The following is a 25,706-nucleotide window of genomic DNA, read 5'->3' as shown; positions in this document are numbered from 1 at the left end:
CGCCCAGACCCCCCCCACCCCTTCCGCCGCCCAGACCCCCCTCCCTTCCGCCGCCCAGACCCCCCTCCCTTCCGCCGCCCCCAGACCCCCCCTCCCTTTCGCCGCCCAGACCCCCCCTCCCTTCCGCCGCCCAGACCCCCCCTCCCTTCCGCCGCCCAGACCCCCCCTCTGCTGCACCAATGTCATTACTGAGGGAAGAGATATTCTGGCGTCAGCTCCAGGTCATCATCGTATCCAAATCTGCGCAGCACGGTCCAGGTGGTCTCGTGTCTCCCCCTCTGGATGAAGAGCGTGTGCAGGAACAGGAAGCCTGGAGAAGGTGAGAATTACTCCCTGCACCCACAGATATAGTATAACCCCCATCATCCATCACTATGTGACCAGGATATAGTATAACCCCCATCAGATATAATATAACCCCCATCATCCATCACTATGTGACCAGGATATAGTATAACCCCCATCATCCATCACTATGTGACCCGGATATAGTATAACCCCCATCAGATATAATATAACCCCCATCATCCATCACTATGTGACCTGGATATAATATAACCCCCATCAGATATAATATAACCCCCATCATCCATCACTATGTGACCTGTATATAATATAACCCCCATCAGATATAATATAACCCCCATCATCCATCACTATGTGACCTGGATATAGTATAACCCCCATCAGATATAATATAACCCCCATCATCCATCACTATGTGACCTGGATATAATATAACCCCCATCATCCATCACTATGTGACCAGGATATAGTATAACCCCCATCATCCATCACTATAATATAACCCCCATCATCCATCACTATGTGACCTGTATATAATATAACCCCCATCATCCATCACTATGTGACCTGGATATAATATAACCCCCATCATCCATCACTATGTGACCCGGATATAATATAACCCCCATCATCCATCACTATGTGACCCGGATATAATATAACCCCCATCATCCATCACTATGTGACCAGGATATAATATAACCCCCATCATCCATCACTATGTGACCTGGATATAATATAACCCCCATCATCCATCACTATGTGACCCGGATATAATATAACCCCCATCATCCATCACTATGTGACCTGGATATAATATAACCCCCATCATCCATCACTATGTGACCAGGATATAACATAACCCCCATCATCCATCACTATGTGACCAGGATATAGTATAACCCCCATCATCCATCACTATGTGACCTGGATATAATATAACCCCCATCATCCATCACTATGTGACCTGGATATAACATAACCCCCATCATCCATCACTATGTGACCTGGATATAATATAACCCCCATCATCCATCACTATGTGAGCTGGATATAATATAACCCCCATCATCCATCACTATGTGAGCTGGATATAATATAACCCCCATCATCCATCACTATGTGAGCTGGATATAATATAACCCCCATCATCCATCACTATGTGACCTGGATATAATATAACCCCCATCATCCATCACTATGTGACCCGGATATAATATAACCCCCATCATCCATCACTATGTGACCTGGATATAATATAACCCCATCATCCATCACTATGTGACCTGGATATAATATAACCCCCATCATCCATCACTATGTGAGCTGGATATAATATAACCCCCATCATCCATCACTATGTGAGCTGGATATAATATAACCCCCATCATCCATCACTATGTGAGCTGGATATAATATAACCCCCATCATCCATCACTATGTGACCTGGATATAATATAACCCCCATCATCCATCACTATGTGACCCGGATATAATATAACCCCCATCATCCATCACTATGTGACCTGGATATAATATAACCCCCATCATCCATCACTATGTGACCTGGATATAATATAACCCCCATCATCCATCACTATGTGACCTGGATATAATATAACCCCCATCATCCATCACTATGTGACCTGGATATAATATAACCCCCATCATCCATCACTATGTGAGCTGGATATAATATAACCCCCATCATCCATCACTATGTGACTGGATATAATATAACCCCCATCATCCATCACTATGTGACCTGGATATAATATAACCCCCATCATCCATCACTATGTGACCTGTATATAATATAACCCCCATCATCCATCACTATGTGACCTGTATATAATATAACCCCCATCATCCATCACTATGTGACCTGTATATAATATAACCCCCATCATCCATCACTATGTGACCTGTATATAATATAACCCCCATCATCCATCACTATGTGACCTGGATATAATATAACCCCCATCATCCATCACTATGTGACCTGGATATAATATAACCCCCATCATCCATCACTATGTGACCTGTATATAATATAACCCCCATCATCCATCACTATGTGACCTGGATATAATATAACCCCCCATCATCCATCACTATGTGACCTGGATATAATATAACCCCCATCATCCATCACTATGTGACCTGGATATAATATAACCCCCATCATCCATCACTATGTGACCTGGATATAATATAACCCCCATCATCCATCACTATGTGACCCGGATATAATATAACCCCCATCATCCATCACTATGTGACCAGGATATAATATAACCCCCATCATCCATCACTATGTGACCCGGATATAATATAACCCCCATCATCCATCACTATGTGACCCGGATATAATATAACCCCCATCATCCATCACTATGTGACCCGGATATAATATAACCCCCATCATCCATCACTATGTGACCTGGATATAATATAACCCCCATCATCCATCACTATGTGACCAGGATATAATATAACCCCCATCATCCATCACTATGTGACCTGGATATAATATAACCCCCATCATCCATCACTATGTGACCTGGATATAATATAACCCCCATCATCCATCACTATGTGACCTGGATATAATATAATCCCCATCATCCATCACCTATGTGACCCGGATATAATATAACCCCCATCATCCATCACTATGTGACCAGGATATAATATAACCCCCATCATCCATCACTATGTGACCTGGATATAATATAACCCCCATCATCCATCACTATGTGACCTGGATATAATATAACCCCCATCATCCATCACTATGTGACCTGGATATAATATAACCCCCATCATCCATCACTATGTGACCTGGATATAATATAACCCCCATCATCCATCACTATGTGACCCGGATATAATATAACCCCCATCATCCATCACTGTGACCAGGATATAATATAACCCCCCATCATCCATCACTATGTGACCTGGATATAATATAACCCCCATCATCCATCACTATGTGACCTGGATATAATATAACCCCCATCATCCAATCACTATGTGACCTGGATATAATATAACCCCCATCATCCATCACTATGTGCCCTGGATATAATATAACCCCCATCATCCATCACTATGTGACCTGGATATAATATAACCCCCATCATCCATCACTATGTGACCTGGATATAATATAACCCCCATCATCCATCACTATGTGAGCTGGATATAATATAACCCCCATCATCCATCACTATGTGACCAGGAATAATATAACCCCCATCATCCATCACTATGTGACCTGTATATAATATAACCCCCATCATCCATCACTATGTGACCTGGATATAATATAACCCCCATCATCCATCAGTATCTCTGGGGTGCACTGGATCAGGGTGTGGGGGCCGATGCTGGATCCGCTCACCTTTAAGGGTCAGTCCATTTCCGGAGACGCCATCTTGGACGTTCTTGCGCACCACGTTCTTCACGTCCTCCAGGGCTTGTGGAGCCAGAGGGATATGGAAGCAGGTCCTCTGCAAGACACCGAGCGGCAGCTGAGGGTGCAGGTCTTTTCCCGTCCCCTGAGTGGCTGCAGAGTGCGACTTACCTGGAAGAAGTTCAGCTCGCCGTCGTTCAGGACTCCATCATTGTCCAGGTCAGAAATCTTGAAGATGCGAGTGAGAGCCTTCACACAGGCGGGGCGGAGCTATGGGTGAGGGGAGGGGTTATACATGTACGAGCCCCTCTACAGCCCCCCCCAGTGTGATGTCATTACCTCCTTGTCCTCGGGGCAGTACAGGGGGCCGGTGGGGTGCAGCACGGCCTTCTGCGCATAGTAGAAGAGCTCAGAGATGTTCTTCAGGTTCTTTGCTGAACACTTGGAGAGACGACAAGTGATTGTTACCTGCAGCCCCCCCAGCAGTGTAACCCCGCCCCCCAAATACCTGCTCCGAGACCCCACAACCTTATTTACTCCGCATCCCATCGCCCCCCCCCCCCCGGTCTCCGCATCCCATCGCCCCCACCCCCCCCCGGGTCTCCGCATCCCATCGCCCCCCCCCCCCCCGGGTCTCCGCATCCCATCGCCCCCCCCCCGGGTCTCCGCATCCCATCGCCCCCCCCCCCCGGGTCTCCGCATCCCATCGCCCCCCCCCCCCCGGTCTCCGCATCCCATCGCCCCCCCCCCCCCCCGGTCTCCGCATCCCATCGCCCCCCCCCCCCCCCCCCCGGTCTCCGCATCCCATCGCCCCCCCCCCCCGGTCTCCGCATCCCATCGCCCCCCCCCCCCCGGTCTCCGCATCCCATCGCCCCCCCCCCCCCGGTCTCCGCATCCCATCGCCCCCCCCCCCCGGGTCTCCGCATTCAATCAACCCCCCGCCCCGGGGTCTCCGCATCACATCACCCCCCCATCTCACCTCCACGCAGGTCTCGATCTCTGAATACTGGTTCATGATGGGGAGCACGGTCTCCATGCTGCTGTAATCCAAAAGGTCCGACTTATTCCCCACCAGGATGAGAGGGATCCTACGAGAAGGGGCAGAGCGGGGGTCATTACTGTCACAGCACACAGTGGGGGTTCCAGGGATTGCCCCCAATACCTGCTGTCCTTGTCTGTCTGCTCATTAATGAGAGGAATCCAGTGATTGGTGACCTAAAGGCAAGAGCAGAAGATTACACATCAGAGGGAGGGGGAGGAGCGCGGGCCGCGAGAGCGGGGAGAGGGGAGGAGCGCGGGCCGCGAGAGCGGGGAGAGGGGAGGAGCGCGGGCCGCGAGAGCGGGGGAGAGGGGAGGAGCGCGGGCCGCGAGAGCGGGAGAGGGGAGGAGCGCGGGCCGCGAGAGCGGGGAGAGGGGAGGAGCGCGGGCCGCGAGAGCGGGGAGAGGGGAGGAGCGCGGGCCGCGAGAGCGGGAGAGGGGAGGAGCGCGGGCCGCGAGAGCGGGGAGAGGGGAGGAGCGCGGGCCGCGAGAGCGGGGAGAGGGGAGGAGCGCGGGCCGCGAGAGCGGGGAGAGGGGAGGAGCGCGGGCCGCGAGAGCGGGGAGAGGGGAGGAGCGCGGGCCGCGAGAGCGGGGAGAGGGGAGGAGCGCGGGCCGCGAGAGCGGGGAGAGGGGAGGAGCGCGGGCCGCGAGAGCGGGGAGAGGGGAGGAGCGCGGGCCGCGAGAGCGGGGAGAGGGGAGGAGCGCGGGACGCGAGAGCGGGGAGAGGGGAGGAGCGCGGGACGCGAGAGCGGGGAGAGGGGAGGAGCGCGGGACGCGAGAGCGGGGAGAGGGAGGAGCGCGGGACGCGAGAGCGGGGAGAGGGGAGGAGCGCGGGACGCGAGAGCGGGGAGAGGGGAGGAGCGCGGGACGCGAGAGCGGGGAGAGGGGAGGAGCGCGGACGCGAGAGCGGGGAGAGGGGAGGAGCGCGGGACGCGAGAGCGGGGAGAGGGGAGGAGCGCGGGACGCGAGAGCGGGGAGAGGGGAGGAGCGCGGGACGCGAGAGCGGGGAGAGGGAGGAGCGCGGGACGCGAGAGCGGGGAGAGGGGAGGAGCGCGGGACGCGAGAGCGGGGAGAGGGGAGGAGCGCGGGACGCGAGAGCGGGGAGAGGGGAGGAGGCGGGACGCGAGAGCGGGGAGAGGGGAGGAGCGCGGGACGCGAGAGCGGGAGAGGGAGGAGCGCGGGACGCGAGACGGGGAGAGGGGAGGAGCGCGGGACGCGAGAGCGGGGAGAGGGGAGGAGCGCGGGACGCGAGAGCGGGGAGAGGGGAGGAGCGCGGGACGCGAGAGCGGGGAGAGGGGAGGAGCGCGGGACGCGAGAGCGGGGAGAGGGGAGGAGCGCGGGACGCGAGAGCGGGGAGAGGGGAGGAGCGCGGGACGCGAGAGCGGGGAGAGGGGAGGAGCGCGGGACGCGAGAGCGGGGAGAGGGGAGGGAGCGCGGGACCGGAGAGCGGGGAGAGGGGAGGAGCGCGGGACGCGAGAGCGGGGAGCGCAGGACGAGAGAGCGGGGAGCGGGGAGGCGCAGGACGAGAGAGCGGGGAGAGGGAGGAGCGCGGGACGAGAGAGCGGGGAGAGGGGAGGAGCGCGGACGAGAGAGCGGGGAGAGGGGAGGAGCGCGGGACGAGAGAGCGAGGAGAGGGGGGCGCAGGATGAGAGAGCGGGGAGAGGGGAGCGCGGCATGAGAGAGCGGGGAGAGGGGGAGCACGGGATGAGAAAGCGGGGCAGGTGGGGACGCCCCAGGAGAAAGCAGCGAGGTCTGGGGTTGCGGGCCCTGGGAAAAAAGAGGCGGGGGGCCCAGGGAGAAATCGGCTGGGGGGCACAGGGCGGGCGGGGAGCCTCCACTGACCTTTTCGATGGAATTCTTATTGTTGACGGCGTACACGATACAGATGACATTCGCCTGCATCATCAAAGAACAGAACAAGAAGAGAAGCACTTACTCAGAGGGTGTCATGTGACCACCGAGGGGAGGGGCTATCCTCTAGGGGAGTGGTCTTACCCGGGAGATCTCATTATAAAGCTGCTCATCTGTCTGCTCCGCCTCTGCAACCAGAAGAGAGAATGAACTTAAACAACTGCACAAGCTCCTCCTCTTCAGCACTGTAACCAATGGATGAACTCCACCACAAGCGCCTCCCCTGCAGCTGTCTAACCAATGGCTCTACTCCACCACAAGCTCCTCCTCTTCAGCACTGTAACCAATGGCTCTACTCCACCACGAGCTCCTCCTCTTCAGCACTGTAACTAATGGATGAACTCCACCACAAGCGCCTCCCCTGCAGCTGTCTAACCAATGGCTCTACTCCACCACAAGCTCCTCCTCTTCAGCACTGTAACCAATGGCTCTACTCCACCACAAGCTCCTCTCCCACATCTGTCTAACCAATGGCTCTACTCCACCACAAGCTCCTCCTTCAGCACTGTAACCAATGGCTGAACTCCACCACAAGATCCTCCCCCGCAGCTGTCTAACCAATGGCTGAACTCCACCACATGCTCCTCCTCTTCAGCACTGTAACCAATGGATGAACTCCACCACAAGCTCCTCCCCCGCAGCTGTCTAACCAATGGCTCTGCTCCACCACACGCTCCTCCCCCGCATGCACTGGGCTCTGGCTATATGGGCTGAGGTAGAATGCTCTTCAGTATTAGTGTGCTAGGATATGAAGAGATGAGGTTTACCAGAATAATCTACAATGTGGGTGGGCACCCGCTCCGGGGTCACGTCTCCTGGAATAGTAATTTCCTCAGCTCGAGGCGGGACCTGAAAACAAAAGTCCGAGAAAGCAGTTATGCTGAGCGCAGAGCTGGCCGACCCCACCCCGGGCCCCGCGGCGCAGAGCTGGCCGACCCCACCCCGGGCCCCGCGGCGCAGAGCTGGCCGACCCCACCCCGGGCCCCGCGGCGCAGAGCTGGCCGACCCCACCCCGGGCCCCGCGGCGCAGAGCTGGCCGACCCCACCCCGGGCCCCGCGGCGCAGAGCTGGCCGACCCCACCCCGGGCCCCGCGGCGCAGAGCTGGCCGATCCCACCCCGGGCCCCGCGGCGCAGAGCTGGCCGATCCCACCCCGGGCCCCGCGGCGCAGAGCTGGCCGATCCCACCCCGGGCCCCGCGGCGCAGAGCTGGCCGATCCCACCCCGGGCCCCGCGGCGCAGAGCTGGCCGATCCCACCCCGGGCCCCGCGGCGCAGAGCTGGCCGATCCCACCCCGGGCCCCGCGGCGCAGAGCTGGCCGATCCCACCCCGGGCCCCGCGGCGCAGAGCTGGCCGATCCCACCCCGGGCCCCGCGGCGCAGAGCTGGCCGATCCCACCCCGGGCCCCGCGGCGCAGAGCTGGCCGATCCCACCCCGGGCCCCGCGGCGCAGAGCTGGCCGATCCCACCCCGGGCCCCGCGGCGCAGAGCTGGCCGATCCCACCCCGGGCCCCGCGGCGCAGAGCTGGCCGATCCCACCCCGGGCCCCGCGGCGCAGAGCTGGCCGATCCCACCCCGGGCCCCGCGGCGCAGAGCTGGCCGATCTCACCCCGGGCCCCGCGGCACAGAGCTGGCCGATCCCACCCCGGGCCCCGCGGCGCAGAGCTGGCCGATCCCACCCCGTGCCCCGCGGCGCAGAGCTGGCCGATCCCACCCCGGGCCCCGCGGCGCAGAGCTGGCCGATCCCACCCCGGGCCCCGCGGCGCATAACGGGCCGATCCCACCCCGGGTCCCACAGCGCATAACGGGCCGATCCCACCCCGGGTCCCACAGCGCATAACGGGCCGATCCCACCCCGGGCCCCACGGCGCTGAGCGATCGATCCCCCCTTGGCAGCACACCCCCCTCACCTCCTCTGGGAACTCCTCGCTGACCAGGGACATGATGAGAGACGTCTTCCCCACTCGGGCTTCAAACAAAACACAGGAAAAGTCACATTATAATCTACAAGGGATGAACTCATAGCAGGAGGCGAGAGACCATGAAATACCGGGTGCTCCCGAAGGCAGAGCCTCAATATGATCGTTCTCCTAATGATGCGCCTGACCACTGTGACCCCACAGACCCCCCAAGAGTATACACAATGTACCCAGTATATATAATGTCCCGAGTATATAGTATACAGTATATATAATGTACGGGGTATATAGTATACAGTATATATAATGCACCGGGTATACAGTATATATAATGTACCGGGTATATAGTATACAGTATATATATATATATATAATGTAAGGGGTATATAGTATACAGTATATATAATGTACGGGGTATATAGTATACAGTATATATAATGTACGGGGTATATAGTATACAGTATATATAATGTCCCGAGTATATAGTATACAGTATATATAATGCAGCAGGTATATAGTATACAGTATATATATAATGCACCAGGTATATAGTATACAGTATATATATATATATATATATATAATGTAAGGGGTATATAGTATACAGTATATATAATGTACGGGGTATATAGTATACAGTATATATATATATATATATATATATATATATATATATATAATGTAAGGGGTATATAGTATACAGTATATATATATATATATATATAATGTAAGGGGTATATAGTATACAGTATATATAATGTACGGGGTATATAGTATACAGTATATATATATATATAATGTAAGGGGTATATAGTATACAGTATATATATATATATATATATATAATGTAAGGGGTATACAGTATATATAATGTACGGGGTATATAGTATACAGTATATATATATATATATAATGTAAGGGGTATATAGTATACAGTATATATATATATATATATATATATAATGCACCGGGTATACAGTATATATAATGTACCGGGTATATAGTATACAGTATATATAATGTACGGGGTATACAGTATATATAATGTGCCGGGTATATAGTATACAGTATATATATAATGTACGGGGTATATAGTATACAGTATATATAATGTACGGGGTATATAGTATACAGTATATATAATGCACCGGGTATACAGTATATATAATGTGCCGGGTATATAGTATACAGTATATATATAATGTACGGGGTATATAGTATACAGTATATATAATGTACGGGGTATATAGTATACAGTATATATAATGCACCGGGTATACAGTATACAGTATATATATAATGTACGGGGTATACAGTATACAGTATATATATAATGTACGGGGTATATAGTATACAGTATATATAATGTACGGGGTATATAGTATACAGTATATATATATAATGTAAGGGGTATATAGTATACAGTATATATAATGTACGGGGTATATAGTATACAGTATATATAATGTACGGAGTATATAGTATACAGTATATATATAATGTACGGGGTATATAGTATACAGTATATATAATGTACGGGGTATATAGTATACAGTATATATAATGTACGGAGTATATAGTATACAGTATATATATAATGTACGGGGTATATAGTATACAGTATATATAATGTAAGGGGTATATAGTATACAGTATATATATAATGTACGGGGTATATAGTATACCGGTACATATAATGTACGGGGTATATAGTATACAGTATATATAATGTAAGGGGTATATAGTATACAGTATATATAATGTACCGGGTATATAGTATACAGTATATATAATGTGCGGGGTATATAGTATACAGTATATAATGTGCGGGGTATATAGTATACAGTATATATATAATGTACGGGGTATATAGTATACAGTATATATAATGTACGGGGTATATAGTATACGGTATATATAATGTACGGGGTATATAGTATACAGTATATATAATGTACGGGGTATATAGTATACAGTATATATAATGTACGGGGTGTATAGTATACAGTATATATAATGTACGGGGTGTATAGTATACAGTATATATATAATGTACGGGGTATATAGTATACAGTATATATATAATGTACGGGGTATATAGTATACAGTATATATAATGTACAGGGTATATAGTATACAGTATATATAATGTACGGGGTGTATAGTATACAGTATATATAATGTACGGGGTATATAGTATACAGTATATATATAATGTACGGGGTATATAGTATACAGTATATATATAATGTACGGGGTATATAGTATACAGTATATATAATGTAAGGGGTGTATAGTATACAGTATACATATAATGTACGGGGTATATAGTATACAGTATATATAATGTACGGGGTATATAGTATACAGTATATATAATGTACGGGGTATATAGTATACAGTATATATAATGTACCGGGTATATAGTATACAGTATATATATAATGTACGGGGTATATAGTATACAGTATATATAATGTACCGGGTATATAGTATACAGTATATATAATGTAAGGGGTATATAGTATACAGTATATATAATGTGCCGGGTATATAGTATACAGTATATATAATGTACGGGGTATATAGTATACAGTATATATATATAATGTACGGGGTATATAGTATACAGTATATATAATGTACCGGGTATATAGTATATATATAATGTACGGGGTATATAGTATACAGTATATATAATGTACGGGGTATATAGTATACAGTATATATAATGTACGGGGTATATAGTATACAGTATATATATAATGTACCGGGTATATAGTATACAGTATATATATAATGTACCGGGTATATAGTATACAGTATATATAATGTACGGGGTATATAGTATACAGTATATATAATGTACGGGGTATATAGTATACAGTATATATAATGTACAGGATATATAGTATACAGTATATATATAATGTACGGGGTATATAGTATACAGTATATATAATGTACGGGGTATATAGTATACAGTATATATATTGCACGGGGTATATAGTATACGGTATATATAATGTACCGGGTATATAGTATATATAATGCACCGGGTATATAGTATACAGTATATATAATGCACCAGGTATATAGTATACAGTATATATAATGTACCGGGTATATAGTATACAGTATATATAATGTGCGGGGTATATAGTATACAGTATATATATAATGTACGGGGTATATAGTATACAGTATATATATAATGTACGGGGTATATAGTATACAGTATATATAATGTACGGGGTATATAGTATACAGTATATATATATAATGTACGGGGTATATAGTATACAGTATATATAATGTACGGGGTATATAGTATACAGTATATATAATGTACCGGGTATATAGTATACAGTATATATAATGTACCGGGTATATAGTATACAGTATATATAATGTACCGGGTATATAGTATACAGTATATAATGTACGGGGTATATAGTATACAGTATATATATAATGTACGAGGTATATAGTATATATATATAATGTACGGGGTATATAGTATATATATATATAATGTACCGGGTATATAGAATACAGTATATATAATGTACCGGGTATATAGTATACAGTATATAATGTACGGGGTATATAGTATACAGTATATAATGTACAGGGTATATAGTATACAGTATATATATAATGTACAGGGTATATATATACAGTATATATAATGTACGGGGTATATAGTATACAGTATATATAATGTACGGGGTATATAGTATACAGTATATATAATGTACGGGGTATATAGTATACAGTATATATAATGTACGGGGTATATAGTATACAGTATATATAATGTACAGGGTATATAGTATACAGTATATATATAATGTACAGGGTATATAGTATACAGTATATATATATATAATGTACGGGTTATATATTATACAGTGTATATATATAATGTACGGGGTATATAGTATACAGTATATATAATGTACGGGGTATATAGTATACAGTATATATAATGTACGGGGTATATAGTATACAGTATATATAATGTACGGGTTATATAGTATACAGTATATATAATGCACCGGGTATATAGTATACAGTATATATAATGTACCAGGTATATAGTATACAGTATATATAATGTACGGGGTATATAGTATACAGTATATATAATGTACGGGGTATATAGTATACAGTATATATATATAATGTAAGGGGTATATAGTATACAGTATATATAATGTACGGGGTATATAGTATACAGTATATATATAATGTACGGGGTATATAGTATACAGTATATATATATAATGTGCGGGGTATATAGTATATATATATATATATATAATGTACGGGGTATATAGTATACAGTATATATATAATGTACCGGGTATATAGTATACAGTATATATAATGTACGGGGTATATAGTATACAGTATATATAATGTACGGGGTATATAGTATACAGTATATATAATGTACGGGGTATATAGTATACAGTATATATAATGTACGGGGTATATAGTATACAGTATATATAATGTACAGGGTATATAGTATACAGTATATATATAATGTACAGGGTATATAGTATACAGTATATATATATATATATAATGTACGGGTTATATATTATACAGTGTATATATATAATGTACGGGGTATATAGTATACAGTATATATAATGTACGGGGTATATAGTATACAGTATATATAATGTACGGGGTATATAGTATACAGTATATATAATGTACGGGGTATATAGTATACAGTATATATAATGTACCGGGTATATAGTATACAGTATATATAATGCACCGGGTATATAGTATACAGTATATATAATGTACGGGGTATATAGTATACAGTATATATATATAATGTAAGGGGTATATAGTATACAGTATATATAATGTACGGGGTATATAGTATACAGTATATATATAATGTACGGGGTATATAGTATACAGTATATATATATATAATGTGCGGGGTATATAGTATATATATATATATATATAATGTACGGGGTATATAGTATATATATATATAATGTACAGGGTATATAGTATATATATATATAATGTACGGGGTATATAGTATACAGTATATATAATGTACGGGGTATATAGTATATATATATATATATATATATATATATATATAATGTACGGGGTATATAGAATATATATATAATGTACGGGGTATATAGTATATATATATATATATAATGTACGGGGTATATAGTATATATATATAATGTACGGGGTATATAGTATATATATATATAATGTACCGGGTATATAGAATACAGTATATATAATGTACCGGGTATATAGTATACAGTATATAATGTACGGGGTATATAGTATACAGTATATAATGTACAGGGTATATAGTATACAGTATATATATAATGTACAGGGTATATAGTATACAGTATATATAATGTACGGGGTATATATTATACAGTGTATATATATAATGTACGGGGTATATAGTATACAGTATATATATAATGTACCGGGTATATAGTATACAGTATATATAATGTGCGGGGTATATAGTATACAGTATATATAATGTAAGGGGTATATAGTATACAGTATATATAATGTAAGGGGTATATAGTATACAGTATATATAATGTACGGGGTATATAGTATACAGTATATATATAATGTACCGGGTATATAGTATACAGTATATATATAATGTACGGGGTATATAGTATACAGTATATATAATGTACGGGGTATATAGTATACAGTATATATAATGTACGGGGTATATAGTATACAGTATATATATAATGTACGGGGTATATAGTATACAGTATATATAATGTACGGGGTATATAGTATACAGTATATATAATGCACGGGGTATATAGTATACGGTATATATAATGTACCGGGTATATAGTATATATAATGCACCGGGTATATAGTATACAGTATATATAATGTGTGGGGTATATAGTATACAGTATATATAATGTAAGGGGTATATAGTATACAGTATATATAATGTACGGGGTATATAGTATATATATAATGTACGGGGTATATAGTATACAGTATATATATAATGTACCGGGTATATAGTATACAGTATATATATAATGTACGGGGTATATAGTATACAGTATATATAATGTACGGGGTATATAGTATACAGTATATATAATGTAAGGGGTATATAGTATACAGTATATATAATGTAAGGGGTATATAGTATACAGTATATATATAATGTACCGGGTATATAGTATACAGTATATATAATGTACGGGGTATATAGTATACAGTATATATAATGTACGGGGTATATAGTATACAGTATATATATAATGTACGGGGTATATAGTATACAGTATATATAATGTACGGGGTATATAGTATACAGTATATATAATGCACGGGGTATATAGTATACGGTATATATAATGTACCGGGTATATAGTATATATAATGCACCGGGTATATAGTATACAGTATATATAATGCACCAGGTATATAGTATACAGTATATATAATGTACGGGGTATATAGTATACAGTATATATATATAATGTACGGGGTATATAGTATACAGTATATATAATGTACGGGGTATATAGTATACAGTATATATAATGTACGGGGTATATAGTATACAGTATATATAATGTAAGGGGTATATAGTATACAGTATATATATAATGTACCGGGTATATAGTATACAGTATATATAATGTACGGGGTATATAGTATACAGTATATATAATGTACGGGGTATATAGTATACAGTATATATAATGTACGGGGTATATAGTATACAGTATATATAATGTACGGGGTATATAGTATACAGTATATATAATGTACGGGGTATATAGTATACAGTATATATAATGTACCGGGTATATAGTATACAGTATATATAATGTACGGGGTATATAGTATACAGTATATATATAATGTACAGGGTATATAGTATACAGTATATATAATGTACCGGGTATATAGTATATATAATGTACCGGGTATATAGTATACAGTATATATATATAATGTACGGGGTATATGGTATACAGTATATATAATGTACGGGGTATATAGTATACAGTATATATAATGTACAGGGTATATAGTATATATAATGTACCGGGTATATAGTATACAGTATATATATATAATGTACGGGGTATATGGTATACAGTATATATAATGTACGGGGTATATAGTATACAGTATATATAATGTACAGGGTATATAGTATATATAATGTACCGGGTATATAGTATACAGTATATATATATAATGTACGGGGTATATGGTATACAGTATATATAATGTACGGGGTATATAGTATACAGTATATATAATGTACAGGGTATATAGTATACAGTATATATATAATGTACGGGGTATATAGTATACAGTATATATATAATGTACGGGGTATATAGTATACAGTATATATATATAATGTAAGGGGTATATAGTATACAGTATATATAATGTACGGGGTATATAGTATACAGTATATATATAATGTACGGGGTATATAGTATACAGTATATATATAATGTACGGGGTATATAGTATACAGTATATATATATAATGTGCGGGGTATACAGTATATATATATATATATATATAATGTACGGGGTATATAGTATATATATATATAATGTACGGGGTATATAGTATATATATATATATAATGTACGGGGTATATAGTATATATATATATAATGTACGGGGTATATAGTATACAGTATATATAATGTACGGGGTATATAGTATACAGTATATATAATGTACGGGGTATATAGTATATATATATATATAATGTACGGGGTATATAGAATATATATATAATGTACGGGGTATATAGTATATATATATATATATAATGTACGGGGTATATAGTATACAGTATATATAATGTACGGGGTATATAGTATATATATATATAATGTACGGGGTATATAGTATACAGTATATATAATGTACGGGGTATATAGTATATATATATATATAATGTACGGGGTATATAGAATATATATATAATGTACGGGGTATATAGTATATATATATATATATAATGTACGGGGTATATAGTATATATATATAATGTACGGGGTATATAGTATATATATATATATATAATGTACCGGGTATATAGTATACAGTATATATAATGTACCGGGTGTATAGTATACAGTATATATAATGTACGGGGTATATAGTATACAGTATATATATAATGTACGGGGTATATAGTATACAGTATATAATGTACAGGGTATATAGTATACAGTATATATAATGTACGGGGTATATAGTATACAGTATATATATAATGTACGGGGTATATAGTATACAGTATATATAATGTACGGGGTATATAGTATACAGTATATATAATGTACAGGGTATATAGTATACAGTATATATAATGTACCGGGTATATAGAATACAGTATATATAATGTACCGGGTATATAGTATACAGTATATAATGTACAGGGTATATAGTATACAGTATATATATAATGTACAGGGTATATAGTATACAGTATATATAATGTACGGGGTATATATTATACAGTGTATATATATAATGTACGGGGTATATAGTATACAGTATATATATAATGTACCGGGTATATAGTATACAGTATATATAATGTGCGGGGTATATAGTATACAGTATATATAATGTAAGGGGTATATAGTATACAGTATATATAATGTAAGGGGTATATAGTATACAGTATATATAATGTACGGGGTATATAGTATACAGTATATATAATGTAAGGGGTATATAGTATACAGTATATATAATGTACCGGGTATATAGTATACAGTATATATAATGTACGGGGTATATAGTATACAGTATATATATAATGTACGGGGTATATAGTATACAGTATATATAATGTACGGGGTATATAGTATACAGTATATATAATGTACGGGGTATATAGTATACAGTATATATAATGTACGGGGTATATAGTATACAGTATATATATAATGTACGGGGTATATAGTATACAGTATATATATAATGTACGGGGTATATAGTATACAGTATATATAATGTACGGGGTATATAGTATACAGTATATATAATGCACGGGGTATATAGTATACGGTATATATAATGTACCGGGTATATAGTATATATAATGCACCGGGTATATAGTATACAGTATATATAATGTGTGGGGTATATAGTATACAGTATATATAATGTAAGGGGTATATAGTATACAGTATATATAATGTACGGGGTATATAGTATATATATAATGTACGGGGTATATAGTATACAGTATATATATAATGTACCGGGTATATAGTATACAGTATATATATAATGTACCGGGTATATAGTATACAGTATATATATAATGTACGGGGTATATAGTATACAGTATATATAATGTACGGGGTATATAGTATACAGTATATATAATGTAAGGGGTATATAGTATACAGTATATATAATGTAAGGGGTATATAGTATACAGTATATATATAATGTACCGGGTATATAGTATACAGTATATATAATGTACGGGGTATATAGTATACAGTATATATAATGTACGGGGTATATAGTATACAGTATATATAATGTACGGGGTATATAGTATACAGTATATATATAATGTATGGGGTATATAGTATACAGTATATATAATGTACGGGGTATATAGTATACAGTATATATAATGCACGGGGTATATAGTATACGGTATATATAATGTACCGGGTATATAGTATATATAATGCACCGGGTATATAGTATACAGTATATATAATGTGTGGGGTATATAGTATACAGTATATATAATGTAAGGGGTATATAGTATACAGTATATATAATGTACGGGGTATATAGTATATATATATAATGTACAGGGTATATAGTATACAGTATATATATAATGTACCGGGTATATAGTATACAGTATATATATAATGTACCGGGTATATAGTATACAGTATATATATAATGTACGGGGTATATAGTATACAGTATATATAATGTACGGGGTATATAGTATACAGTATATATAATGTAAGGGGTATATAGTATACAGTATATATAATGTAAGGGGTATATAGTATACAGTATATATATAATGTACCGGGTATATAGTATACAGTATATATAATGTACGGGGTATATAGTATACAGTATATATAATGTACGGGGTATATAGTATACAGTATATATAATGTACGGGGTATATAGTATACAGTATATATATAATGTATGGGGTATATAGTATACAGTATATATAATGTACGGGGTATATAGTATACAGTATATATAATGCACGGGGTATATAGTATACGGTATATATAATGTACCGGGTATATAGTATATATAATGCACCGGGTATATAGTATACAGTATATATAATGCACCAGGTATATAGTATACAGTATATATAATGTACGGGGTATATAGTATACAGTATATATATAATGTACGGGGTATATAGTATACAGTATATATAATGTACGGGGTATATAGTATACAGTATATAAAATGTAAGGGGTATATAGTATACAGTATATATATAATGTACCGGGTATATAGTATACAGTATATATAATGTACCGGGTATATAGTATACAGTATATATAATGTACGGGGTATATAGTATACAGTATATATAATGTACGGGGTATATAGTATACAGTATATATATAATGTATGGGGTATATAGTATACAGTATATATAATGTACGGGGTATATAGTATACAGTATATATAATGCACGGGGTATATAGTATACGGTATATATAATGTACCGGGTATATAGTATATATAATGCACCGGGTATATAGTATACAGTATATATAATGCACCAGGTATATAGTATACAGTATATATATAATGTACGGGGTATATAGTATACAGTATATATATAATGTACGGGGTATATAGTATACAGTATATATAATGTACGGGGTATAAAGTATATATATATATATAATGTGCGGGGTATATAGAATACAGTATATATAATGTACGGGGTATATAGTATATATATATATATATATATATATATATATATATATATATATATATATAATGTACGGGGTATATAGTATACAGTATATATAATGTACAGGGTATATAGTATACAGTATATATAATGTACAGGGTATATAGTATACAGTATATATAATGTACCGGGTATATAGTATACAGTATATATAATGTACAGGGTATACAGTATACAGTATATATAATGTACAGGGTATATAGTATACAGTATATATAATGTACCGGGTATATAGAATACAGTATATATAATGTACGGGGTATATAGTATACAGTATATATAATGTACGGGATATATAGTATACAGTATATATAATGCACCGGGTATATAGTATACAGTATATATAATGTACCGGGTATATAGTATACAGTATATATAATGTACCGGGTATATAGTATACAGTATATATAATGTACAGGGTATATAGTATACAGTATATATAATGTACAGGGTATACAGTATACAGTATATATAATGTACCGGGTATACAGTATACAGTATATATAATGTACAGGGTATATAGTATACAGTATATATAATGTACCGGGTATATAGAATACAGTATATATAATGTACCGGGTATATAGTATACAGTATATAATGTACGGGGTATATAGTATACAGTATATATATAATGTAAGGGGTATATAGTATACAGTATATATAATGTACGGGGTATATAGTATACAGTATATATAATGTACCGGGTATATAGTATACAGTATATAATGTACAGGGTATATAGTATACAGTATATATATAATGTACAGGGTATATAGTATACAGTATATATATATATAATGTACGGGGTATATATTATACAGTGTATATATATAATGTACGGGGTATATAGTATACAGTATATATATATAATGTACGGGGTATATAGTATACAGTATATATATATAATGTACGGGTTATATAGTATACAGTATATATAATGTACGGGGTATATAGTATACAGTATATATAATGTAAGGGGTATATAGTATACAGTATATATAATGTACGGGGTATATAGTATACAGTATATATATATAATGTACGGGGTATATAGTATACAGTATATATATATAATGTACGGGTTATATAGTATACAGTATATATAATGTACGGGGTATATAGTATACAGTATATATAATGTACGGGGTATATAGTATACAGTATATATAATGTACGGGGTATATAGTATACAGTATATATATAATGTACGGGGTATATAGTATACAGTATATATAATGCACCGGGTATATAGTATACAGTATATAAATATAATGTACGGGGTATATAGTATACAGTATATAATGTGCGGGGTATATATTATACAGTGTATATATATAATGTACGGGGTATATAGTATACAGTATATATAATGTACGGGGTATATAGTATACAGTATATATAATGCACGGGGTATATAGTATACAGTATATATATATATATATATATATATATAATGTACGGGGTATATAGTATACAGTATATATAATGTGCGGGGTATATAGTATACAGTATATATATATATAATGTTCGGGGTATATAGTATACAGTATATAATGCACGGGGTATATAGTATACAGTATATATAATGTACGGGGTATATATATAATGTATGGGGTATATAGTATACAGTATATAATGTACGGGGTATATAGTATACAGTATATATATAATGTACGGGGTATATAGTATACAGTATATATAATGCACCAGGTATATAGTATACAGTATATATAATGTACGGGGTGTATAGTATACAGTATATATATAATGTACGGGGTATATAGTATACAGTATATATAATGTACGAGGTGTATAGTATACAGTATATATATAATGTACGGGGTGTATAGTATACAGTATATATAATGTACGGGGTATATAGTATACAGTATATATATAATGCACCGGGTATATAGTATACAGTATATATAATGCACCGGGTATATAGTATACAGTATATAAATATAATGTACGGGGTATATAGTATACAGTATATATATATATATATATAATGTGCGGGGTATATATTATACAGTGTATATATATAATGTACGGGGTATATAGTATACAGTATATATATAATGTACGGGGTATATAGTATACAGTATATATATATAATGTACGGGGTATATAGTATACAGTATATATAATGTACGGGGTATATAGTATACAGTATATATAATGTATGGGGTATATAGTATACAGTATATATATATATATATATATATAATGTACGGGGTATATAGTATACAGTATATATAATGTACGGGGTATATAGTATACAGTATATATAATGCACCGGGTATATAGTATACAGTATATATAATGCACCCGGTATATAGTATACAGTATATATAATGTACCGGGTATATAGTATACAGTATATATAATGTACGGGGTATATAGTATACAGTATATATAATGTACGGGGTATATAGTATATATATAATGTACGGGGTATATAGTATACAGTATATATAATGTACGGGGTATATAGTATACAGTATATATATATAATGTACGGGGTATATAGTATACAGTATATATAATGCACCAGGTATATAGTATACAGTATATATAATGTACGGGGTATATAGTATACAGTATATATATATATATAATGTATGGGGTATATAGTATACAGTATATAATGTACGGGGTATATAGTATACAGTATATATATATAATGTACGGGGTATATAGTATACAGTATATAATGTACGGGGTATATAGTATACAGTATATATAATGTACCGGGTATATAGTATACAGTATATATATATAATGTACGGGGTATATAGTATATATATATATATATATATATATATATATATAATGTACGGGGTATATAGTATACAGTATATATATAATGTGCGGGGTATATAGTATACAGTATATAATGTGCGGGGTATATAGTATACAGTATATATAATGTACGGGGTATATAGTATACAGTATATATAATGTACGGGGTATATAGTATACAGTATATATAATGCACCGGGTATACAGTATACAGTATATATAATGCACCGGGTATATAGTATACAGTATATATAATGTACGGGGTATATAGTATATATATATATATAATGTACGGGGTATATAGTATACAGTATATATAATGTACGGGGTATATAGTATACAGTATATATATAATGTACGGGGTATATAGTATACAGTATATATAATGTACGGGGTATATAGTATACAGTATATATAATGTACCGGGTATATAGTATACAGTATATATAATGTACGGGGTATATAGAATACGGTATATATAATGTACCGGGTATATAGTATACGGTATATATAATGCACCGGGTATATAGTATACAGTATATATAATGCACCGGGTATATAGTATACAGTATATATAATGTACCGGGTATATAGTATACAGTATATATATATAATGTACGGGGTATATAGTATACAGTATATATAATGTGCGGGGTATATAGTATACATATAATGTACCGGGTATATAGTATACAGTATATATAATGTACGGGGTATATAGTATACAGTATATATAATGTACGGGGTATATAGTATATATATATAATGTACGGGGTATATAGTATACAGTATATAATGTACCGGGTATATAGTATACAGTATATATAATGTACCGGGTATATAGTATACAGTATATATAATGTACCGGGTATATAGTATACAGTATATATAATGTACCGGGTATATAGTATACAGTATATATAATGTACCGGGTATATAGTATACAGTATATAATGTACGGGGTATATAGTATATATATATATATATATAATGTACGGGGTATATAGTATACAGTATATATATATAATGTGCGGGGTATATAGTATACAGTATATATATATAATGTACGGGGTATATAGTATACAGTATATATATATAATGTGCGGGGTATATAGTATACAGTATATATAATGCACCGGGTATATAGTATACGGTATATATAATGTACCGGGTATATAGTATACAGTATATATATATATAATGTATGGGGTATATAGTATACAGTATATAATGTGCGGGGTATATAGTATACAGTATATATATATAATGTATGGGGTATATAGTATACAGTATATATATATAATGTATGGGGTATATAGTATACAGTATATAATGTGCGGGGTATATAGTATACAGTATATAATGTACAGGGTATATAGTATACCGGTACATATAATGTACGGGGTATATAGTATACAGTATATATAATGTACGGGGTATATAGTATACAGTATATATAATGTATGGGGTATATAGTATACAGTATATATAATGTACGGGGTATATAGTATACAGTATATATATAATGTACGGGGTATATAGTATACAGTATATATAATGTACAGGGTATATAGTATACAGTATATATAATGCACCGGGTATATAGTATACAGTATATATAATGTAAGGGGTATATAGTATACAGTATATATAATGCACCGGGTATATAGTATACAGTATATATAATGCACCCGGTATATAGTATACAGTATATATAATGTACCGGGTATATAGTATACAGTATATATAATGTACGGGGTATATAGTATACAGTATATATATATAATGTACGGGTATATAGTATACAGTATAATGTACGGGGTATATAGTATACAGTATATATAATGCACCGGGTATATAGTATACAGTATATATAATGTACAGGGTATACAGTATATATAATGCACCGGGTATATAGTATACAGTATATATAATGCACCGGGTATACAGTATATATATAATGTACGGGGTATATAGTATACATATAATGTACGGGGTATATAGTATACAGTATATATAATGCACCGGGTATACAGTATATATATATAATGTACGGGGTATATAGTATACATATAATGTACAGGGTGTATAGTATACAGTATATATAATGTACGGGGTATATAGTATACAGTATATATAATGTACAGGATATATAGTATACAGTATATATAATGCACTGGGTATACAGTATATATAATGTACGGGGTATATAGTATACAGTATATATAATGTACGGGGTATATAGTATACAGTATATATAATGTACGGGGTATATAGTATACAGTATATATAATGTACCGTGTATATAGTATACAGTATATATAATGTACCGTGTATATAGTATACAGTATATATAATGTACCGTGTATATAGTATACAGTATATATAATGCACCGGGTATATAGTATACAGTTGCTCAGGGGAGGGAGGTCTCCTATAGTCTCCAGGACATATATAAGGTTACAGTGTACAGCGGGTGATATGACCCTCGCAGGACACCGTGCCCAGGTGCTTACGTTCTCCCACCAGCAGGATCCGCACGTCCTTCTTCATGGCGTGTTCCCGGTGTGTGGGAGGCGCCGCGGCCTATTCCTCCCGCCGGGACCCCGGTGTCACCTCACGGCGCAGCCCGCACTGAAGAGACTGGAGGACGGCGGCCCGGCGGGGACAAACGGGGCGGAGCACTGAAGGCGAGACGCAACACAGGAGGCGGGGCCACCAGCTACATCCAGGCGAGCATGCGCGATAGCAGCTAAAAGAGACGCGCTGTGGCGGCTGCGCGCATGCGCGCATGCGTGACTGACGGCGGGATTGTCAGTGACAAGCAGAGACAAGAGCTTTCAGTAGTGTATGTGTGTGTGTGTGAGGAGAGTGACAGGAGATCCGCCATGTCTAGTGTGTGTGAGGAGAGTGACAGGAGATCCGCCATGTCTAGTGTGTGTGAGGAGGATGACAGGATCCGCCATGTCTAGTGTGTGTGAGGAGGATGACAGGATCCGCCATGTCTAGTGTGTGTGAGGAGGATGACAGGAGATCCGCCATGTCTAGTGTGTGTGAGGAGAGTGACAGGAGATCCGCCATGTCTAGTGTGTGTTAGGAGGATGACAGGAGATCCGCCATGTCTAGTGTGTGTGAGGAGAGTGACAGGAGATCCGCCATGTCTAGTGTGTGTGAGGAGGATGACAGGAGATCCGCCATGTCTAGTGTGTGTGAGGAGGATGACAGGAGATCCGC

The 25,706-nt window shown here is 38.6% G+C and overlaps 1 protein-coding gene across 1 annotated transcript; it reads right to left on the bottom strand.

Moving 5' to 3' along the window:
* Positions 1 to 167: 167 nt before the first annotated feature.
* LOC140108721 (mitochondrial Rho GTPase 1) lies at positions 168 to 25,171 on the bottom strand. The gene is made up of 11 exons (XM_072131912.1): positions 24,989 to 25,171; positions 8,587 to 8,645; positions 7,447 to 7,528; positions 6,764 to 6,807; positions 6,611 to 6,664; positions 4,893 to 4,945; positions 4,710 to 4,818; positions 4,070 to 4,171; positions 3,902 to 4,000; positions 3,719 to 3,827; positions 168 to 310 (listed from the first exon to the last, which is right to left on the bottom strand). Exons 1-11 carry the CDS (start codon positions 25,023 to 25,025, stop codon positions 186 to 188), a joined length of 873 nt encoding a protein of 290 aa, XP_071988013.1. The 5' UTR covers positions 25,026 to 25,171; the 3' UTR covers positions 168 to 185.
* Positions 25,172 to 25,706: the final 535 nt, after the last annotated feature.

The sequence above is a fragment of the Engystomops pustulosus genome, unplaced genomic scaffold, assembly GCF_040894005.1.
Source record: "Engystomops pustulosus unplaced genomic scaffold, aEngPut4.maternal MAT_SCAFFOLD_173, whole genome shotgun sequence".
NCBI lineage: Eukaryota > Metazoa > Chordata > Amphibia > Anura > Leptodactylidae > Engystomops > Engystomops pustulosus.
This window is presented reverse-complemented; position numbering and strand designations above follow the sequence as displayed.